The sequence below is a fragment of the Enhydra lutris genome, unplaced genomic scaffold (assembly GCF_002288905.1).
Source record: "Enhydra lutris kenyoni isolate GAN:26980312 unplaced genomic scaffold, ASM228890v2 scaffoldscaffold46, whole genome shotgun sequence".
NCBI lineage: Eukaryota > Metazoa > Chordata > Mammalia > Carnivora > Mustelidae > Enhydra > Enhydra lutris.
In genome coordinates this window covers 14,028,592-14,052,343 of record NW_019154130.1, presented here as the reverse complement: position 1 = coordinate 14,052,343, position 23,752 = coordinate 14,028,592, and the positions used below count along the sequence as shown (strand labels likewise).

Sequence of the window (23,752 nt, the reverse complement as noted above, 5' to 3'; positions counted from 1 at the left end):
TCAAATAAATAAATAAAATCTTTAAAAAAAAAAAAAAAAAAGGAGAGAGTTTCAGATGTATAGTTCAGTAATTCATCACTTGCATATAACACCCAGTACACATCACATCACGTGCCCTCCTTAATGCCCGTCCCCCAGATACTCCATCCCCCCATCCATCTCCCCTCCAGCAGCCCTCAGTTTCTTTCCCACAGTTAAGAGTCTCTCATGGTTTGTCTCCTTCCCTGATTTCTTCCCATTCCGCTTTTCCCTCCCACCCCCATGATCCTCTGCGCTATTCCTTACGTCCTTATATCAGTGAAACCATATGATAATTGTCTCTCTCTGATGGACTTATTTCGCTTAGCATGATACTACAGGAACATTATCGTATGATCAGTACCCAAAGTGAAATGACTGCATAAAAGATCTTAATGTATTTGAAACCATGCTCCAAATACGGACAAATTTCCACTCCCACCTGCACTGTTCGAAAGTCCCAGTTTCCCCACACCTGGCAGTGGATCTTAGATGTATGTGACAGTGAGAAAGTGAGCAAGAGACTTGGACAGGCACTTCCCAGAAAGGTGTATCCAAATGGCCAATAAACCTACGAAAAGGTGGGAACCTCATTTGGCACTAGGGAAATGCAAATTAAAACCACAAGGTGTTCCCTACTAAACACCCACTCAAATAACTAAAATAAGAAAAGACTGACTTCCAGTTATAAAATAACTAAGTCACAGGGATGACTTAGTTAGCAAAGGGAATACAGTTGGCAACACTGTCACGATGTTGTAGGGAGACAGATGGTGACCACACTCACCGTGGGGGGCCCTGAGTGATGTACAGAATTGTCAAATCGGTGTGTTGTACGCCTGAAAATAATATAACTGCACTTCAATTAAAAAGGGGGGTACATGGGGCACCTGGGTGGCTCAGTGGGTTAAAGCCTCTGCCTTCGGCTCAGGTCACGATCCCAGGGTCCTGGGATCGAGCCACGCATCGGGCTCTCTGCTCAGCGGGGAGCCTGCTTCCTCCTCTCTCTCTGCCTACTTGTATGTAATCTCTGCCTGTCAAATAAATAAATAAAATCTTTTAAAAAAAAAAGGGGGGGGTACACCTGGGTGGCTCAGTCGGTGACGTGTCCAACTCTTAATCTCAGCTCAGGTCTTGATCTGAGGGTCGTGAGTTCAAGCCCCACGTTGGGCTCTGCGCTGGCATGAAGCCACTTGGAAAAAAAAAAAAAAGATAATACCAAGACTGTTGGGGATGTGGCGTAGCTGGAACTCGAATACGCTGCTGGTGTGAGGGCAAATGGTTGTGGTTACTGTGGATGACGGTACGGTGGTCATCTACTAAGGTTGAATGGATACCCTGTGGCCAGTGATCCCCACCATGTGCACAGACCTAACAGAAGTCTGCGCATTTTGTCTTTATAAGACATGTACAAAGGTCAGCATTTTCGTAATAGTTCCATCCCCTTTTACCTCCCCCCAAAACAACACAACCCAAAAGTCCTTCGACAGGTAAATGCATAAATAAATTGTGGTAATTCAGAGAGTAGATATGATTCAGCAATGAGAACGGACATCTGACAGTTATACATGAAAACATAAGTGAATCTCGTAAACATAATGTACAAATGAAGCCAGGTCCAAAAGAGTTTGTACTGTGTGATTCCATTTCAACGACGTCTAAAAAAACGGGCATACCAGGGGTGCACCTGGGTGGCTCAGTCGGTTAAGCGTTGCATTCGGTTCAGGTCATGATCCTGGGGTCCTGGGATCGAGCCCCACTCAGGTTCCCTGTTCAGTGGGGAGTCTGCGTGACCCACTCCCTTTGCCCTTCCCCTGCTTGTGCTCTCTCGCTCTCTTTAGAATAAAATCTTAAAAAAAAACAAACAGGCAAATCATACTGATGGTGATCAAAATCAGGGTGGTGATTACCACTGGGGAGAAGGGGCTTGTGTCTGGCGGGGGGTAGCTTCAAGGGGTTTCTGGGGCTTTGGTAATACTCTAACCCTTGACCTTGGTGAAGAAGTTGCATAGATTTTTTTTCACTGTGTAAAATTTCATCAACTGTACACTTACATTTGCATACTTTTCTCTATGTGTGTTATACTTGAATTTTTTAAAGTGGGGTTTTTTTTTTAAAGCACTTGGGTGAGAATAAAATGATTTAGAAAAAAATCTAATAGTGGGAAAAGACTTCACAACACACAGGTGAATGCTAGAAACGCCAAAACCAGTCCTGACACAAGATACTGCAATGATGAGAGGCCAATTTTTCAGGCCTTTGTTACAAACCCAAAGCGAAACATCTGATATCTCTCTCATTTGCATTGCCAGGAATTTATTCTCTGGATAGACACAGGAATAACGTGAAAAATGGACTTGCAATGAATGAGAGAAACGCTGGGAAGGCTAACCACAGTGTATGTATCTGGGGCTTGGTATTGTATTGTGAGGGAAGAGAATTCTGGCCACATTCTGCACTAGACTTGAGAGAGAGAGAGATTCTAAAAAAAAAAAAAAATCTCGGGTGCCTGGGTGGCTCAGTGCGTTAAAGCCTCTGCCTTCAGCTCAGGTCATGATCCCAGGGTCCTGGGATCGAGCCCCACATTGGGCTCTCTGCTCAGCAGGGAGCCTGCTTCCCCCTCTCTCTCCCTGCCTCTCTGCCTAATTGTGATCTCTGTCTGTCAAATAAATAAATAAAATCTTAAAAAAAAAATCTTATGAAAAGGTTGATATGAACTCATGGCGAAAGGCTCTAGAAAGAAACATGGGGTTAGACGGGTGGGGATTCTGGAAAATGAAATTTTGAATGAAATGAATCACATGGAGAAGAGGGAATGAATGAATGTGATTGAAATGAAAGGAAGAAGCAAGCAAAGTTCCAATAACAAAGGAAGGGGGCAGCATAAGGAAACCTAGTCTTCTATAAAGCACCCGTGAGCTGAAATAGTCAAAGAAATGTTACCAAAGATGGCAGGGAGGGCATGTTCCCAGAAGTGAACAGGCTCCTTGAATATTGCCAGAAAACCTACAGGCAAGAATGAGTGGATGCTTAAAAAAACATGTGTACCAAGAGCAATGCATTTCCAATAGGATTTGTATTGTTCAGAGCAAGTAGATGTACAAGGAGGTAATAGGTTCTCTCTTTGGGGAAGATCTTGAAATAATACAGTCAACAAATATTTATTGTCTTCCCCGAGACTGGCACGTAATGGATGTGCTGCAAATAGGTGTTGGATGAATTGGGGAATTCAAAAAGCATGAGCGGAGGTCCCTGCTTCAGCGACCCTCTTTGTGGGTAGTGACACAAGACCCATGAGCAGGTGTGTGACAGGAGCTAGGACTATGGAACCCTGCAGAACTGGGTTGGGGAGGAGACAAGGGAAAGAGTCAGGGAAGGCTTCTTGAAGAGAAGATCCTACTTGGTCTTGTTGTAATAAGCCCTAAATATCAGCCTGGTCTCCATCAGCAATTTGATCAACAAGCTGGAAGAAGATATAGATCAGACCACATCTAAGTACTGCACCCACCTCTGGTCAGCGCTCTCTGAGACCAGGATACTCTGGTTACCTAAGTTATGAGGATCCTAACAGTAGGAACCACCTTTATTCCCCATTTTGCCAAAAAGGAAACTGAGACTTGGAGCAAGAGGTGATTTGCCCAGAGTCGTGCACCCAGCAAGTGGCAGAGCAGGGCTCATCCGGTGCCCGGCAGACTCCAGGGCCAGCGATACCATCATCCCATGCTCTGGCTTTGGACAGACAGCTGGATAGATGCCTTTCAAGGTTTCCCTAGGGCTCTATGGTTCTGGGTGGCGTCTCCTCATTTTCAGCACTTCTCAGCTGGAGAAACTGTTGGCCTGGGTTCTTCTGCTTCCTGAACCCACGGAAGGAATTCTTCAGCTTGGGGTCTGTTGGCCTGCAGTCTACCTGTCCATGAAGACAAAGACGTGTCTGAGTGCTGGGCGACCCTGATTGAATCAGCAGCAAAGGCACGCCAGTGAATTCGCGCTTCCACACGACTGTACCGTTTCAGCCTTGAACCCGTTGGGCCCTTGTGGGGTCTGTTCATTTTAAAAAATTCATCTGGGGCCAGTAATATGTTTTGTTGTGATCCAGGCTTTGTAAAGTGCAGGAATTAGCTGCAATGACATCGCGTGGTCTGTATTAATGAGTTGTAACTGGGTATCAAGTTCATTATCAAAACAAACCCCCCATTTGCCTGAAACTCTGGTGCTATGTGTCTAGCTGGGAAGAAAGCTTCTTTTTCTTTGTGAAAGCAGAAAAGCCGGGCTTCAGAAAATGTTGATTTATGTCGGAAGAGCCCGCCACACCCTTAAATGACATGGCATGAATTGTGGTCTTGTCATTTACAGCTGGAGACACCCTCGTACTCTTCTGCTTCTGGTGTAAAATGTTACTTGGGCCACCCTGCTATCAATCTTACCCAACGATCTATTTACCTAAAGTACACAATTACAGAAGAGGCTCCATTACAATCCAGGGGAGATGAAAAGAGCATTAATGAAACCGTGAGTGGGACTGGATGGCTTAGCCATTGGTCTGAAATGCTGCCTTCCCCTGGTGTCCATGAGGCCAGGCTGTCTGGGGCTTTCTTTCTCTCTCTCTCTCTCTCTCTTTTTTTTTTTCTTCAAAGATTTTATTTATTTATTCGTGAGAGAGAGAGAGTGTGCACAAGCAGGCCGAGGCAGAGAGAGAAGCAGGCTCCCCACTGAGCAGAGAGCCCGATGCGGGACTCCATCCCAGAACCCTGGGATCATGACCTGAGCTGAAGGTATCAGCTTAATCGACTGAGCCACCCAGGTGCCCCTTTTCTCTTTTTTTAAACACATGAAATTGTTATAAGAATTAACAAAGCTAAAGGAAACATAGGAAGAGCTAACAGATAGTGCTGAAGTTAGGATACAAAGGCCAGAGAGGGAGGGAGGGAGGAGAGGGGGAGAGAAAGAAACAGCTTCCAGAACTTTAGTGAAATAAAAACTGCTTTCTGGGGAGTGGCTGTTTTTGATTCTCCTCGAATTGGGGCTGGCTGCTTCCGGGGGGGGGGGTGTCTGACCTCTGACCAGCCTCCCCGCCCCTTCATTAAGGGCTCTACCCTTGTATTACATTCAGGTCCTTTAGGTGCCAGGAGTAGCGATCATCCTTCATAGGCAGACAAGGAACAATAGAGTCCGGCTTCCTTTCAAGTCAATTTGCAGTAGGACCATGTTCTAATATCAAAAAGGAAGAAAAAGGACACTTTGTTTTGTGAGTAACCGTGAGACGGCTGCATTTGATGTGACTTCTGTGGACAGTGTGACGTTCTCCCCCAGGATGCTCCTGTGACTTCTGATGAGCTCAGAAAGGCTTTGGCGGCAAGAAGATTGTGGCTGTGGAAGCCTGGCCAAGAACTGAATTTGGAGACTTGAGGGTGAAGCCGGGTCCCCGTCCCAGTGAATATTAACAGCCTTGGACACGGAGCAGAGAGGACGAAATGGGACTTCGCAGCCAGGCTGGCCTGGGTTTGAGTCTCGGCTTCTCTGTCACCTGAATCACCTTTTGGGACTGTCATCTGGACCTGTAAAATGGAGGAGGTAGCGCCTCCCTCACAGGGCTGTCGGAAGGCCTCAAGATAGTGTTTGTAAATCACCTGGCGCATCTTGAACCCTCAGTAGGTGGCAGGATAGCAAAATGGGCCAATGGGTAGGATGGTGTAGACTGAGGAGGTAAGATGCCACAGGCATCACACTCCAAATGAAAGGAGAGACCGACCACCCTGACGGCATCTTCAAGGTGGCTGTAGGAGAACGGATCCCTCAATCCTTATCCACTTTGAGAGTGTAAAAAACAGAGAATGGAAAGGGAGAAAGGGATTTCTGGAGGGATTTCTTCAACAACACCTGCCCGGATGCTTTGAATCCTGACCCCAAAGGGAGGAGGAAGCTTTGTCCTTCACTTCAGATGGAATAACAGAGAGGCTTTGGTGGGCCTGCTCACGAGTTTGAAGTGTGATCCCAGCAGCTGGGGGACTGCTGAGCTGGTCCCGGACCCTCTCCTGGCAAATCCAGAGGACAGAGGCAGGCTAGGGGGTGCTCCTGGGGCTGGTGCTGGGTTAGGAAGTGATGTTTGTCTTTGATGGTGTGTCAAGCAGGAGTAAATTCTGGGCACCAGATGGGACATCCCAGGCAGGAATTTTTTTTTTTTTTTTAAAGATTTTATTTATTTGTCAGAGAGAGAGAGGGAGAGAGAGTGAGCACAGGCAGACAGAATGGCAGGCAGAGGCAGAGGGAGAAGCAGGCTCCCTGATGAGCAAGGAGCCCGATGTGGGACTCAATCCCAGGATGCTGGGATCATGACCTGAGCCGAAGGCAGCTGCTTAACCAACTGAGCCACCCAGGCATCCCCCCAGGCAGGAATATTAACCTGGGGTTTTGCCTACTGTGGCTCCTATCAGAAGCCCGGGAGGCGTCACGGTTGGGAGTCTGGATGGAGCGGACTACTGGTAAACCAGAATCTGAGGGACGTGCATCTGATAGACAATATGTAGAGAGCTGGAATTATTTGGGAGGCCGCAGTAGAGAACTTCCAAAGGACCAACAGAGGTGCCTATAGGAGAAAAGAGCCAGCTTTAGACCTTTGCTAGGCCCTACAAGAATACAGATCTTTTATGGCGGTACCACTGAGAACTTTCCTGTGCTCCCTATTTTCCCTTCCAGCTGACACAGAAAGCTAAGGGGAGCAGGAGCTCCTCTGTGGGTAAAGGAAAGAGCATTGCCCTACACTGCCCTCCCTCGTGGCAAGTGACCTGCGAGAAGCCGTCCTAAGCTTCCTTAGCAGGTAGGTGTTCTTTTTTTTTTTTTTTTTTTTAATAGATTTTATTTATTTATTTGACAGAGAGAGACACAGTGAGAGAGGGAACACAGGCGGGGGAGTGGGAGAGGGAGAAGCAGGTTTCCTGCTGAGCAGGGAGCCTGATGTGGGGCTCCATCCCAGGATCATGACCTGAGCTGAAGGCAGACGCTTAACGACTGAGCCACACAGGTGCCCCGCAGGTAGGTGTCCTTAACAGCACATTCTTCTCCTTGAAGGAAGGTGGAAGTGTTGTTTAATATATTAGTACAGAGAATCAATGCTTGTAATTTGTGAATCGTGACTGTGTCTTGTGACTTGGAGAGACCGTGAGGCTGGTACCACCCAAGGGCAAGCAGGAAGGGCACTGGATACATCATCTTTATGCTGGGGCTGGAGAAAAGCTTCCCCTGCTGAAAATCATTGAAGGTAGTTGGGGAGGCACCAAGAAAAAAAAAAAAAAAAATTCTTTTTGATTGGATCCCGGGCTTCATTCAATGGACAGGGCTTTTGTAATGCTGGTATTACAGAAGATGGGACGGAGACTTGGTGAGATTTTGGGCAGTGGGCTGGAAAGAAATGAGAGTCCTGTGTAATGTTTGTCAGCTGCTGAGTTCAGGGACTTCTGGGGTGACTAGAGTATCTTTAAAACCCCCCTGAACTTTGACCTTGGCCTGTGAGGACAAGCTAGAAGAGAATAGCCTATGAGATGCTGTTAGTATTCCTTCTCCTTCCCCAAAGTCCCTCCAAGGAGGTGGTTTTCCTTCTTCATGCTCTTCTTTTGAGAGTAGGGACATAATTGCCCTCAACCCATAGCCCCTGTGAATGGCCAGGCTTGACTCTGCAAAGTAATACATCATGGTTAGGGATGGGGACTTTGTAGTCTGACCCAAATTGGGTCCGGATGGCAGAGGGGCCACTAACTAGCTTGGGACTCTGGTCAAGTTATGTCTCAGTTTGCTTACCTGCGAAACGGGATAAGTAGTGCCCAGCTTTTGACGCTGTTGAGTGGTTGGCATTGGATAAGTCACTGAAGAACTTGGCACGTGGGACATAGGAAGTAGTTAACCAACAATAACAGTTACTTCTAGTACCATCATCACGACTATACAATGTGCCACTTACTTAATTTTAAAACATCATGCCATTTTTAACCCCATGGAGGATACAAAAGTATACTTCATTTGGCTATCCCCAGCACAACCTTGAAAGAATGACGATTCATGAGGAGATAGATTTCTTTCTCAATATGATACCATTTTTCCTTGACCAACAAAAGCCCCCCCACAAAAACAAAAACACCAAAACAAAACTGTCATTACACCAGAAAATTGGCATTACACACAACAGCACTTGGGGGTGGTTGGATGTACTTAAAGCACAAAATGTGGAATGGTATTCATCATAAATCAATCTCCGTTATCATTCTGGACCCAGTCTTTTTAAATTATTATTATTATTATGTTCAGTTAGCGACTGTCTAGTACATCATTAGTTTTTGATGCAGTGCTCAGTGATTCACTAGTTACATATAACACCCAATGCTCATCACAACACGTGCCCTGCTCCATACCCATCACCCCGTTATCCCTTCTTCCCACTCCCCTCCCCTCTGAAACCCTCAGATTGTTTCCCAGGGTCCATAGTCTCTCATAGCTCATCTCCCTCTCTGATTTCTCCCCCTCAGATTTCCCTCCCTTCCCCTGTTGTCCTCCGTGCTATTGCTGTGTTCTACATATGAGTGAAACCATCTGATAATCGTCTTTCTCTGCTTGACTTATTTCACTTAGCATAATCCCCTCCAGTTCCATCCATGTCAATGCAAATGGTGGGCAATCATCCTTTCCTACTGGACCCAGTCTTTAGGGACATTATCTTGAATCTTCACGAGATTGAATCACATTTGAGAAAATGCAGCATCAGAGAGATGAAGCAGATAGCCCAAGGTCACAGAGCAGGCAAATGGCAGCAGAACCAAGACTTAGAAGCCTGGGTAATTCATGGCCCTGGTTCCAAGGCAATCATGCTAAGACATGAGTTTGTGTGCTAGGCCAAGGAAACTCAAGAATTGCCCTTTACTGAGATCATTTAAATTGCAGACCTTGGAGCCTCAGAAAAGGGGGACAAGGGGGATGATTTGTTGGTTTGAGGCAGGGAGGGAAAAGGTGAGGAGAGCTAGTTAAGGCTACAGAAGCCTTCAGGCTGCCTACGGCAGTTCCCATGGACCCCGCAGAGAAGGCTCCCCATGTCTGCCATTTTTCCATTCCATTTCCATTCCTATGAAGATGCCAGATTCATAGCTCACATTTCTTGGTACCTACCAACAAGCTTGGCTACCTGAGTTTTGAAAGGCCTCTTTTAAAAGGTCTAAAAATATCAAAGAAGCAATATGATTCGCAGAGGATGGGATCAGTTAATAAGCCTTAACAACACAGGCAAGTCATGCGCTAATTGCCTTTTGGGCATTTTCTTCAAGGGCTCTCAGGAATGCAACATTTTGGTCCTGTTACTCTTTTGGCTGCCTTTTTCTGAATGCATAAAAATGATCAGCATGAGAGTCATCGTCTTTGGAAATGTCAGTATTTAAATGTTTTAATGCTTGATATTTGGGAGCCCATGGCTTTGATCCTCAAGCGGGAATATGAAAAGACAGCATTTAAGGAGCACTTACTACAGTGCTATGTAATAAGGAGCACTAAATAAGGAGCACTTACTACAGGGGAAAGGGGCTTACTCATAGCTAGGGGCTTTTCTGAGCATCATCCGTTGATGTTCCCAACAACCCTGCAAAACAGGGACTGTTACAATTTCCATATGCGAGACAAGGAAACTGAGGCACCAGAGCATAACTTGTCCAAAATCACACACCTAGCAAGTACCAGCATGGTATCCATATTTATGGCGCACCCAGCACATGCTGCAGATGACCTGTGAGTAAAACATTTGTGGCCCTGGTCCGGATGGATTTATAGTTCCCTGAGGGATGTACCTGGTACCTGGGATTATTCTTGATCCTGAGAACAGATGCTAACGAAAAGTGAACTTCTACCCATTGCCAGGCATCGCACTAGTCTCTGGGGATAGAATTGTAAGCAAGGCACGGTCCTTTCCCTCAAAAAGCTCCAAGTTTAGGGGTAGGCTTGAACAAATCAACAGGCAGTTACGATGCAGAGTTTTGGTTTTTTTTTTTTTTTTGGTAGAAAATAAAAAATTCAGTGGGTCAGAGCTTGGATTCAAACTGAATCCATTTAACTAGATATTTGCCCAAATTATTCAACCCAATTAAGCTGCTTACGCTTATTAACATCTTAGCCACATACACCCTAGAACCTCATTGCTCATTAGCTGGGCCTGTCTTCCGTTCTGTCTTATCTAGCAGGTCTTGTCAGCATACTGACCCAGGATCAAAATATGCCTTTCTTAGAAATGCGGCTTTCATTAGAAGTGACTTATAAATCTTCATTGAAATGAGCATTATTTAGAAAGATGAGTCTAAGCCACATCCAGGGTTCCCCCCACTCCAGCCTTAGCTGCATTTCTCTTCCAGAAAAGCTCACTGGCATATTTTAGCAAGAGCTCAAGAAAATGCAAATGTCCTTGTCTGTGGTCACAGGCGCCGTCACATTCTTGTTTGCATTGCCTCCAGCTAAGACTGGCACTTTCCTTTTTCCTGCCAGATATTCGAGAATATACACTTTAAAAATCAAACCGACAGGTGCCCCTTTCGACAGGTGCCCCTTTCGGAGAGCTGTTTGTCTGCTTACCACCCATTGTTACTGCAGTCGACAGGCTTATCTTAAGGGCACCGGGTCTGTCTAGTGAATCGGTCCTGGGTTCAAATCCTGACTCCACCATCTACTTTCTGGGCGTCTCAGGGGGAAGTTCCCTTTCTACACCTCAGTTTCTTTATCTCTGCAAATAGAGGTAATAAATGCACCTGCCCGTGGCATGGGTGTATTTTAACAGTGTATGCAAAGCGCCTGACGCACCACAGATACTCAGCAAGTGATGGCCATCATTTGCTCTCCAGAGTCTCATGGCAGGATGGGGACCCCAAAACTGTGAGGTTCAATTTCCTGCTCCTGCAGATAAACATGAAGAAGGCAAGGAGGTTAAATGATTTGACCAGGTAGTGGGAGAGCTGGGATTGGAAGCTGGCCATACCTCTCCCACCACTGTCCAGAGCTCTGGAAACATCTTGTCATGGAATCCCGGAGGAACAAGGGCAGGGGATGTTTCGGGAGGAGGAAGAAGACAGAGAGCATGACATATTCAAAAACTACCTTGGCTTTCTAGTCGGAGGCAAGTAATGAGAAACGAGGAAGGCAGAGTTGGCAGGGCCCCGGTCCTGCAGAGCCTTTTAAACCTCATTAAAGACATTAATCTTCATTTTGAGGACAATGGAGGGCCATTTAATTGTTCTATTCAGAGGAATGACCATATCCTACTTGCACTGAAAGAGAATGGGTTGGAAGAAGGTCAAATTGAAGGTAATGAGGGCAGTCAGGGGCCGGTGGAATAGTCTGGGCTACAGACAGTGGTAGGCTGGACCAGACAGTGACCTTGGGGAAGGAGCCAGAGTCCTGCAGAACACCCGCCCTGAGGCAGCTGGCTGGACCTAAGGGCTGATGGGGAAGGAGGGGTCAAAGAGGAAGTTTGGGTTTCTGCCTGAACAGCTGGGTACACAATGGCATCATTTATTGCAACGGGAAATGTCTCACCATCAGAGAAGCATTCAACTTGGGACAAGGTGTTGAGGACACTAGTAGTCCCTCACTGTCATGGTTCTCTACTGGAGATGATCTTGCCCTCAAGGGGACATCCGGCAAGATCCGAACACAGGTTTCTGGGGCATTAGTCCCTGTCTTTTCTACCACTGAGCTACAGCCCACCATGGACTCTTTGAAGCCCTCTCAACACTGAACCCATCCCAGAAACCATCCCAGCAGTATAATCTTCTCATTTTGTGAAACCCAGAAACCCTGAGGCATTTCCAGGCTTGCAAGCTGGTTGCCAGACATGGCTAATTTTCGAGTTATTAAATGAAACTACCGATTGCATAAATTCCAATTTAGGCAGAAAGGCATTCGATCAAAATTGAGCCCTGCAAGACATTTTCTCAGGAGAGTGTGAACACAGGAATTTAGAAAGGAAAAACGCCACCATCTCGTGATAGAAGATATCCCATTACCGACCATCATGATTTTGAATTTAGCTGTCAGAAAGATCTCCGAGAAAAATATGTTGGTTTATTCAGTCCAATAAAGGTTTAATTGGCTTCTGTCAGATTTTCTGTAAGTGCTTACTTGCCACCGAACCCCGCATGGATACTGCAGCTTCTGAATTTCACAGCTCACGGCTGAGTATTTGGAGGCTGTGGGATTACTGAAAGGGTGTCGAGGACAGGGCTCATTCCATAGTTGTGCAAAGCCTTGTATATAACCTGATTTTCTTTAAGCTCCCCTCCCCCACAAATGTGTGCCAGGCACACATTGCACATTGCACTGTTTCTACTCTCTCTCTTCCTATTATCCCTCTACATATTTTTTCAGAGTTTCCAGAAGGGTGTCCCATGTGATTGTCTTTTTTCACTTCTCTATCCCCAACACCTAGCACCATGGTTGTCATATACAAATGTTCCTTGAAGGACTGAATGATTCCATTGAGGGCTTCTACCTTCCCCTGGCCCCAGAGCCCCACAGTCACTGGGTTGCTTGGGACAACCAATATCTGAGCTTTCTCATACTTTCATTTCTCCTTTGCCCTTGCTTTCCACACTCACGCTAGACACACTGCATTCTTGCAGTAGGAAAAGGCAGGCAACACTATTCTGGCAAATGAAACATAAGAGGAAATAGGAAAGTTCCTGGAAGGCCTTTGTTTGCCTCATAAAAGGGACAAACATAGCTCACACTATCCTTCTCCTCTTTGTGCTGGGATAGGAATGGGATGCCTGGAGCTGGGGCAGCGATTCTATGACCATGAGGGGAAAAGACCCGCCTGTTCCTAAATTAGCAAGCTTCTGAACCAATACTAGCAGACATTCACCTCCAGATTTCTTATATGAGGAAAATAAATTCATATTTGTTTATGTCACTGCTTTTCAAAATGATCCCAATTGATACACAGAGTTTTCCTTTTTTTTTTTTTTTTTTTCATTTCCTTCTGGGTCTTCATGGGATTCAAACATGAATGATGGGACTAGGCCAAGAATTAAATCCAAGAAACTCAAATTATGATAGGGGCACCCTCCCCTTTCTACAACTCAGGTTTTTAACTGAGTCAAACATTTCTGCCACCAGAATGACCCTTCTCCTCCAGTTAACAGCACCTCACTCTTCATGCACATCTACTCTCAGGCCAGTTCTAAAAAATAACCCTCGACCCCCTTCTTCCCTTCCCCCCTTAAGCTGGGACTTAGCCTCACTAATGATGGGCCACACTGTGTGACTTTGCAGTTAACACACAGCCTCCTCCAGACTTCATCATATCTGGGATGACACGTCTCCAAAGTGGTGATAGAGACACTCCTGTCTGGTCCAAGAACAAGAAGCACTGGTAATAACTACTGCTATCACTTACTGGCCAGTGGGCTAGGGGTGTGTGCGTGTGAGGGAGGGTTAACTGTGTCCCGATATTATGCTCAGTATCTCACATGTGTCGTTTTATTGAATCTTTCCAAACATCGATGCAGTAGACCTGATTATAACTGGACCCACTTCACAGAACGACCTACTAGAGACTGTCAAAGAGGGGATTTGAACCCCCCTTTCCATGACCTCAAAGGCAGGGCTCCTCCCTAGTCACTAACTTTATATCACATCCATTAGGTCCTTTGATGTGTTTCTTCCACCTGCCCCCACCCGCAACCTCCCCCACCCTGCCCTGCAGAGCAGCTGCCTCTTTGGAGCCAAGACAAAGAGCTTGCTTCATTTTGTCCAGCATAAAGAAAGTGCCTATCGCTCTTCCCGTGTCAGGAGGTAATGAACATGCACCTTCCCAGCAATTTATCATGGAGGGGAGCTCACTGTCACACGGACCTGCAATTAGACACAGCAAGATTCACCAAAGCAGGCATTACCAGTCCGAAGCATCAGGGCAGAAAGAAAACAACAAAACAAAGCATCTTGAATTCTGCAATTGTCTCGGGCAGTTAACAACGGAGCCAGAAGAATCCCTTGGAGAAAGAAAAAGACTGGTTGCTATTTCCCTCGCCTAAGTCATGAGTCGTATAAAAAATGAAGGTGCAGCTGGCCACATTTTTCAGAATTGAATCTTGAGTGGTCCGGGGAGCCTTTATTCTCCCCCCGCCCCCCCCCCCCCCCCCACCACATAATCAGTGATTCAGGGCAGGGGGCGTGGCCTCTGTGATTAGAGGCCAGAGAAATCACCCAGAGCTGAGACCAGTTCCAACAAAGATGGGTGGTGACTTGCCACTTAACCTCTGCAGGCCACAATTTCTCCTGTCTGGACAAGGAGGAAAATCATAGCATGTTTGTGCGGCTAAGAACGTCTTATGCTGAGAGTCCAGGTTTCTCTTGTTGGAGGATCTCTTTCTGAAATATCTTCGTTCTCCTTTTCTGATTCCAGGCAGCCCAACTGGTGGTACACTGGGCTGGACCCCTGAGACCTTATCTGGGCAATTCTGTTCTCATCAAGGGGTGGGGGGGAATGAATGGGACAGGGGTGGAGGCTGGAGAGTGAGGGAGATGCTCAGGCCAGTCTCCTCTATACCTGGGATTCTGCTTAATTTGCCCCCTTCTCCCCTCTTGGCAGAGAACTAGACCCTAGACCTCTTTCAGCCTCAGTCTACCCAGGTGCTAAAGGGGGTTAATAAGAACACCTCTGTCCCAGAGCCGCCAGAGGATTCAACAAAGCCATAAAGCCATAAAGGCTCATAGTTCATAGTATTTACTCTGTGCCAGGCTCTGTTCTGAGAGCTTTACCCATATCAGCTCATCTAATCCCCAAACACCCTGCGACAGGGGAGCACTTTTAGCTGTTTCATCTATTCTAAGATACACATTTTCTTTCCACTTTTAGCATCTCTCAAACTGGGGCATATCTCATAATTGAAAGTAGGTTATAGCTTAATCAGTACAGTTTTCTTCTTAGTGGCACGAAAAGATGATGATGCATCTTGAAATGGAAGGCATCTTAAGTTGGATAAAAATGTGATGCGCCCATTTCACAGATGTGCAAACTGAGGCTCAGAGAACTCATTTATTTGCTCAAGGCCACAAGTGGTAAAGCTGGGCTTGGAACTCACGTTGTTTGCTGAAGAATCTTCTCTTTAGATTGCTAAGCTAGGATATGAACAAAGCTCTGAGTAGGAATCCTGGCAGCGTCAGGATCTGCCCAAATTAGGGTTCCTACTTTTCTCTCTGGGTGTTTAATGACAGCGTGGTAGAAATTTAAGGCACCAAGAGACAGAGCTTGTCTAAAGGATTCCACAGCTTTAGAAGTTTTGCCAAATGCCATTTCTGCATTTCCATTCTAGAACATTGGGGTGTGTGTGTGTGTGTGTGTGTGTGTGTGTGTGTGTGTGTGCCAAGTGCCTCTCTTTTTTTAGCCCCTTTAAAGGAAGAGAATGTATCCCTGGTAATGCTGGCCTCCCTTCTCCATGGCTAATCCCATTAGTCTTCTCTTTGCTTCCTTGGGAAACAAAGGGAAAAGGAACTCCCTCAAAGATTAGAGAGCCCAATGTGGGGGTGAGGGGAACTACAAGGTTTGCTCGACAAAAGGCATTCCAGCAGAGGATTTGCATATCATATTTGTGGTTTTCAAAACTACAGGAAGACTGCGCAAGGCAGGGTGCCATTATAACATTAGGACGCAGCACCTTCCTTCCTGTAAGAAGGAAAATGCCTAGCTTCAGAGAGCTTCAGGACTCTTTGGGGAGGGATTCCCCCCATGTGTCATTGCACTAGAGCATGGTGGACCCATAGTTGGTGGGATTCCCATGCAGCCCAATGTGGCCTCACCCTTCTCCTCTGAGAAACCAGCTCCTTCCTCAATCACTCCTCAGCGGACACTCACTTGGCTGCCTGGCCAAGTGAGGGGGGCCTCTATGTGGCCCCTCCCCGTGCCTCCCTTCCCCAATAAACCTGAAGGCGATCTGAAGCCAGTGACTGGCTGGTGACCTTCTTTTTCTATCCCCCTGTGGTGCAGGCTAACCTCTCGCTGCTTGATTAGCATGCGGATGCAGGGAGCACTGGAACCCTGGAGACAGATCCAAGTTCAAGTCCATTCCCTGCTGGCCAGTGTCCTTGGATAAGGGATCTGTTCTCTCTGGGCCTTCATGTTGCTGTCTATCTTGTGAGGAGGTTAACAGCTCACCTTAAAGTGTTGCAGATGGTTCTGGAAGATCTAGCTCGGAATCCAGCAGGTAGTAAATACTCGGGCTGTGCCAGCTGTTACCATTGGCGTTAACATCTCTGTAGTTATTACTGGTTTGACTTGGTTTGACACCAGAAGTGGATCCTAATTTGTACACATTTCCTTGTGGCTCATCTCTTGCTAGTCAGCGTCGTTTAAGTGAACCAGTGCTTTACAGTAGCTCTAAAAAGTTGCAATTTCTAAAAGCATGATAATTCAGATGTGAGCCAGTGACTCCCTAGGGTCTTTATGATTTCCTAGAAAGTGGGGCAAGGGCAGTGGGATTTCAATGAAACTTTTTTGTCTGAAGTCTTAGTTTATTCAACAGTTCCCTGGAAACCTCCTTCCCTTTTCTTGACCTTCCTGAGTTTCACCAACCCTTTTCCAAGAAAGACATGGCCATTCCAACCTCTGTACCTTCCTCTACTTTCCTCCATCTCTCTATCCCAAGATGGAAAACTCTATTGCATTTACTTGGGTACATTAGTTCTTCAAATCTCTCTCTCTCTCTCTCTCTCTCTCTCTCTCTCTCTCACACACACACACACACACACACACGCGTTAGCTTTCTCTGAGTTCTCACAATACCCAACGATGCTTTTCACTCTGCATTATCATTATCTATTTCTTATCCTTCACCTCCCAAACATACACACTATAGATCATGAAATTTTTAAAATCAAGCCCCATTCGATACAAGAGCAAGTGTTTAGCACATAATAGGGGTTCCATAAATGTTTGCTGAATGGATAAACCAACAATGTAACTGAATTCTAGGGAGTGTTTGCTATGTATCAAGCGAAGGCACAATGAGATTTCCCCGTTTGACAGGTGGTAACACAGAAGCAAAGACATTCTGAAGATGGCCCAAGGTTACAGGGCTGCTAAGGGGCAGATCCAGGGTTCAGACCCAGGCTGTTTGGGTCCACAGCCCATGCTCTCACACTCCACCTGCTTCCAAAAAGCCCACCTCACTCCTCATTCTCTTCCCCCACTGCTAAGGAAGTTCAGTCCCAGAGGGGACGGCTCCAGATGGAACTCACTTCTGTGTATCATTTTGAAATGAAAGGAGATAACAGGAAGACTGTATCTTGCAGAGTGAGCTCACTAAGAGAGCTGAAAAATGAGGGGTGGGTACAGATGTGTTAATTCTTAGAAGGGAGAAGCTCAGAAACACCTTAGACTACTGGGGAACCAAGGGTGATTTTTAAGCTCTCCTTTGTGCACCGACTTCTCCCCAGGCCCTCCTTTATGGGGCAGGACTCGGAGCCATAAGATACACCACAGTGGACTGGGGTTGCCTGTGACCCTCCTTCCCACTGTTCCCCTACCTTGGCCAGTCAGCGGGAATAGACCGTGTGTGGATACAATAACAAAAGACACACTTAACCAAGACAGAACTGTCCAGTAATGATCATTTGAAAACAGAAACACTTGACTGTGGTCATTGAGTACCTATTAATGATTTTTCTGTTGTATGGTTTTTTGTTTTTTTTGATCAACAAAAGTATTTTATGTCACATACATACATTATCAAGTGTTAGCACCCTGCTAACCAACTTCCATAGCTTCCTTAGTCCTAACACTGTTTCTGCCTAGTTGATGTTCCTGGTCTCACTTTGTAGACACAAGGAAATAAAGGCTCAGGGACGCTAAGCAACCTGTCTTATCTCAGTAGTTGGTGAGTAGAAAATTCAGGCTTCACAACTGAAAGTTTGACTCTGGAGTCTTTCCATAAGAGAGAGGGTGTGCCCGTACCTCAAGCCCAGTGGATCTCTGAAAATAATTTCTCCAATGGCAAACCTACAATTCATCTTAATTTTTTTCTGATGTTCTACTGTGTCACTGCTGATTTATTCTATCATTTTGGAATTACTGGCTAATGGGATGGCCTGGCTCAGTGTTCTGCCTGGCATTTTCATTCTTTACGAGAAACCAACCAGTGATAGCAACAGGGATGTGTCTCGACAATTTAATTACACCATGACTCCTCTCTTCCTCTGTCCCTTGTTGGCCTGAAGGCTAATTCCTATTTCACTTGGTCTTGAAAACATGATTGGTTTCGGCAGAGCGGGAAGACCTACCTGTGTTAGATGTTCTGAGGCATAAAAGGGCCAGAGGGCCCCTGTGTTGGGGGCACTCTGCATCTTCTTGGTGGCTGGTATCTTGGTCATCTTGAAAATCCCTCAGGCATAGCCTGGGCCCCTCAAAGGTTTTGTTTTTTCTTTTTCCAGAATCTTCCACTTCAGCAGCCACTGGTATGGGAGGCTCCAGCAATTTCTTCCTGATTCCTAAAGCCAATTACACAGATTCCAAATAGGCTTCTGACCCAGGAGTAAGGAAAGCAAGTCATCTGGGTTTCCCACAAACAGGATAAGCAAGTCCAGAGGGGATGGAATCAGGCAAGTACGGAATTACTTAAGTTTTTAGAAAGTTACAGACTTTCAGGAGCTTTCCTTTCTTTGGAAGGAGATATCTTTCCTACAGACAAAAATAAAATACGAACGAAAAAAACCACAAAAAAACAAAAAACACTCCACTGACAAAATCTGAAGGGGGCCCACAGAGGGGCCACCAGACCTCTACCCTAAGGTGGCCCAGGCGTGAGGCTCAGGTTTCCACTGCTAGTTGAAGAAAGCCGGCTAACTGCCAGGAAGGGGCCAACTCAGTTGCCTGGCAACGAGACGCGGCTCAGGGCTTCCTCATTGGCTGGGATTGGTGGGGGCGGAGTCGAGAACTCCTCTGAGCCGCTGGGTTGGCGGCTGGGAGCTGGCCACTAACCAGGGAGCCACATTCTCCAAACTCAGGTTTCTCCTCTTAGACCTGAGGACCTTGACCTCTTCTGTCTGCCAAACTACAAGCAACTCCTTCCTTCCAAACTGTGCTCTGTCCTGCCACTAACCCACTAGTGATTTCTTGTGCCTTAGCTTGGGGAGCTAAATGTTTGCCTTCAGCCCCACAATTACTTTAACTTGAGATGCACAGTTCTCTCCTCTTTCTGCCTGACAAACTCCTATGCATACTTCAAAGCCCCCCATACATGTATATTTCTAGTGAGTATTTAGAATGTGTTAAACGTTGCTCTGAGTATTGTACATATATCGATTCACTCTCCACAGCACATCTTTAAGGAAAGTATTTTATTAACCTATTTAGCAGACTAGGAAACTGAGGCACAGAGAAATTGAATGACATGCTTCCAGTCACTCAGAAAGCTCCTGGGTTGGGATTCAAAACCAGAACCATTTGGGATACTCAGGTGGCTCATTCGATAGAGCATTAGACTCTTGATTTTGGCTCAGGTCGTGATCTTGGGGTGGTGGGATCAAGCCCCATGTGGAGCCCTACACATTCTGTGCTCACCCCTCAGTGGGGAGACTGCTTGAGATTCTCTCCCTCTGCCTCTGCCCTTCCCCCTGGGCTCACTCTCTTTTTCCAAAATAAATAAATCTAAAAAAAAAAAAAAAAAAAAGCCCAGCCCTTTTTGGGTAAAAACCAAGTTTTTTTCTTTTTAAGATTTTATTGATTTATTTGAGAGAGAGACACACAGTGAGAGAGGGAACACAAGCAGGGGGAGTGGGAGAGGGAGAAGCAGGCTTCCCAGGAAGCAGGGAGCCCGATGAGGGGCTTGATCCCAGGACCCTGGTATCATGACCTGAGCTGAAGGCAGATGCTTAACGACTGAGCCACCCAGGCGCCCCTAAAACCCAAGTTCTTAACCATTTAGCTGCATGACCCAGGATAAGATGCCTAACTCTTCTGAGCCCTGGCTTCCATATCTTTAAAATGGGGAAATAACTTTTCCACAGGTTGTCAAGGATTAAAACAGATAATATATATAAAGGCTGAGCACACAAGGAGTCCTTTTGACAACTATTAGTATTATTTCCTCACATCCCATCCCCAGAAAGAATTACTCATTTTTATTTTTTTTTAAGAATTACTCATTTTTACATGCCATGTTCATTTCACAGCTGATATTAATACTAATATTTATTGATCACTTGTTCCGTAACAGGTGCTCTACTGAGCACTTTCCATACATTAATTTATTTAAGTCTTCCAATAACCCTATGGGGTGGGTTCTCAGCCTGCAGAAGATTTATGGCACATGTTCTGATTTGCATCCTTTTATCCTTGGCATTATTTCACACGAAATCAATTTGATTCGTGTTTTTTTTTTTTTTTTAAATTTTGTTCCCTTTTTTTTTTTTAAAGATTTTTTTATTTATTCATTTGACAGATAGAGATCACAAGTAGGTAGAGAGACAGGCAGAGAGAGAGGAGGAAGCAGGCTTCCCGCTGAGCAGAGAGCCCGATGCGGGGCTCGATCCCAGGACCCTGGGATCATGACCTGAGCTGAAGGCAGAGGCTTTAACCCACTGAGCCACCCAGGCGCCCCTGATTCGTGTTTTATCTGCAAACCTTGAGCTGCTGATGGTTATGATGTCATCATGGCCATGCAATGACCCCAGTTTCTCCTTAGAAGGCATCCGCTGGAAGGTGACCCTCCATTGAGTACAAAATGCCCTGCCACCCAGCTCCAGACGCTGATGCTTGGAAGTCATAATTTTTTCACCATCGTCTGAAGACTAAGTCTGACCTTCCCTTCCACAGGAAGTTCTCTCGCTTCCTTTGTGGGCAGCATTAAGCGATCAGAAAGCACTTTCAGAAAGATGCAGATAAGCCAAGCGTTGTTCTGTAGATGGGGCTGGGGATGAGTTGGGATGAGAAGCGAAATGGGACGGAAAAATGTTTAGCTCTGAACAGAAAGACAAAGGGCTGTCTTCATAAAACTTTGAGAGGCAGGCTTGGAGAAGAAGGACTCATCTAGCTCTGTAGGCATCCAGAGAACAGGAAGAGGGTTTAGGCTCAATATAAGGAAATGCATAGCAGATTGCCCTTTAAAAGGCATAAGCTCCAGGCACCTCGATGGCTCAGTCAGCTGAGTCATGAGATCCACGATCTCTGGGCCATAGGATTAAGCCCCTCATCGGGTTCTGTGCTCAGGGCAGAGACTGCTCCAGATTTTCTCTACCTCTGCCCCTCCCCTGGCTCGCTTGCTCTATCTAAAATAAATAGATAAAATCTTTAAAAATACATAAATAAAAGGCATAAGTTCTGGGGCCAGACGTACTTGGCCGCTGAGCAGCCTCAGGGGTAATCTTCTAGGACTATGAAGAAAACCAAACAGATAATCCATGTAAAAAACCAGGCCTAGTGAAAAGGAAGTGCTCAGTAAATGTCAGCTCCTCTTTTCTTTTGTTGTTCTACCCACCTGTAAGAGCCATGTAACATTTGCAAATAGAAAAGGCTCTGGAATTGAAAAGACCTGTGTTCAAATCTTGGCTCTGCCATTTGTTGGTAATGAGATCCTGGCCAAGGGATTTTACCTCTCCAAGTCTCAGTTTTACCACATATATAAACAGTGATGGTTATGCCCTCCTTATACAGGTGGGAGCACTAAGTGAAATAATTTATAGAGCCTCGTACCCAATAAGGGCTCGAGGCATGCTATTTCCCTTTTCTGTTTAGGAAGGGGTATGTTCCATAGGGAGAGAATGAGCTCCCCAGCACTAGAGGTATTCAACCAAATAAGGCCACATTCTGTGGTACTGGGGGTTAAAACTTCAACATATGAATTTGAGGTGGGGGGGGTCACAAGTCAACCCATACCACTGAGTTACCTCCCCTTAATAGCTCACACAGTGTTGGATAGATATTGCTTTGTTTCCCTCAAACATTTAAAATGTCCCTATCCTCTCTTGCAAATTTTCTGTGGCACCCTGGGGTGCCTTGGCGCCTAGTTTGGGAACCATAAGGCCATAAGCCTGTGTTTTCTTCTGAGCTGAGCAGCCTGGATGTGCGAGAAGTTAACACGCACAGGGTAGACGGAAATAATGACGGGCAGGAGTTTGTGGTTAATGCCTTACCTGTTGGGCTCTCGGGTGGGACATCTCTGGAGTGTGCTCTGTATTCCCTCAGAGGTCTCCTTCAGGACTGATGTGCTGGTAGCAACTGCCTGTTCACGGATGACCCAGCACTGGCTTCTTCTTTTTTCCTGTTTCGCTTCCTCACCCCCTTGAGGTCTGCTTGGATGCCCCCCCCCCGCCAAGGAAACCCCTTCTATCCAAACTCTTGGTCTGGGTCTGCTTCTGAGGAACCTGACGTAGGTCAATGTTGACTGGAATAACCAGGGAGGTCGGGCCCTCCCCCTCATCTACACAGGGCCGTGGACTTGCTACCTTCTTTGACCACCTGGTCCCAAATCACTGTCTTGCTGTTGTTCTCATCCGTATCCCGGTGAGTTTCTTTATATATTCTCCCCATCCCTGACGTACCGAGAGGCCAACATGTTTTCAGATATGCAAATGCATCTCCCAACAGTGAAATATTTGACAACTAAGATATGAAGTGATTGTTTAATTCTTAAGTCCCAGTTGATTTATGCAAAATACGAATTGAAAGATGCGGAGCGACAGGCACTCTCTCCTCCCAATTTGCCAAAAAAGAAAGGCATCTGAAGGGATTAAAAATAGATGTATCAAGTAGAAGAAAAATTGTGGAGTGTCGGACGCCAGCTGGGGTAGCTGAAGTGAAATCTCAGAATCTGCTAAACACTCGAATTTTGGCGAGGAGTACATATGTTTGGCATTAAAAACCTATTGGAAAAGTCATCGTTTTCTGAATATCTTTAATATACTTTTCTGTGTTGCAGCTAGCACCCAGAGAACTCCTTCTGGGTGTTTCTACGGAAATGCCAGCACCGGATTTACAAATTATGGGGCCCAAGGCAAAAGGAAAACTTGGGGGTCCCTTGACACCTGGTAGCTGGCAGTCTATCAATGAACTGATGCCAGAAGGAAATACCACTGGCTAATGTGTATTCACACCCCCTCCGACGACACCTGTACTTCGTGAGATTAAAGAAGAGTTCCTACTTGCTGCATGGACCCTTGGGAGGTCTGTGATCCCGGAGCCCATTTCTGCCTTACCCTCCAAGCTCCACCCCAAGAAGGATGGATCTTTGTAAATGAGGAGAAGAAAATGCAATGTTTAGGATCCCCTCCCTCCTCTTTTCTTCTTTGCTTTGGTGTACCAGGCGCAGTCGTTGGGGAAGTAGTGTGGCTTCAGGAATATTCTTAGTGAATTCCCCTGCACTGGATTCTAGGATGCAGCCCAAGCTTCCGCCATGAATAATGCTCCCCATTTGGCCATGCTTCATCACGCAGCATCCTGAGCTGGGGGTTGGGTTGGAATTATGGAATTGGTAGTCCCATTTTACAAAGGTCAAAATCGAAGCTAGTGGGATTGAGCACGTTGTTAGCGGTGGAGATTGCCTGAGACTAACCCAGGTTTGATGATTGACTCAGCGATTGACTTCAGCACTCTGTTGCACAGATTGGACACTCTTTCATTTGAAGATGGGTGTGGGTGTGTGGGTGTGTGTGTGTGTGCGTGTGCGCACACGCATGCATAGTTCAGCAGAGTGACCTGGGGTCGTATCCTCAAGCCCTGCAGAGACAACTG

At 46.1% G+C, this 23,752-nt stretch overlaps 1 protein-coding gene across 1 annotated transcript in view; it reads right to left on the bottom strand.

Moving 5' to 3' along the window:
* LOC111156433 (coiled-coil domain containing 60) overlaps positions 1 to 18,396 on the bottom strand; it is a 161,637-nt gene extending 143,241 nt beyond the window's left edge. The window contains exon 1 of the mRNA XM_022517337.1: positions 18,307 to 18,396. Within this exon, the coding sequence (XP_022373045.1) occupies positions 18,307 to 18,396 (90 nt within the window). The remainder of the gene's footprint in view (positions 1 to 18,306) is intronic.
* Positions 18,397 to 23,752: the final 5,356 nt, after the last annotated feature.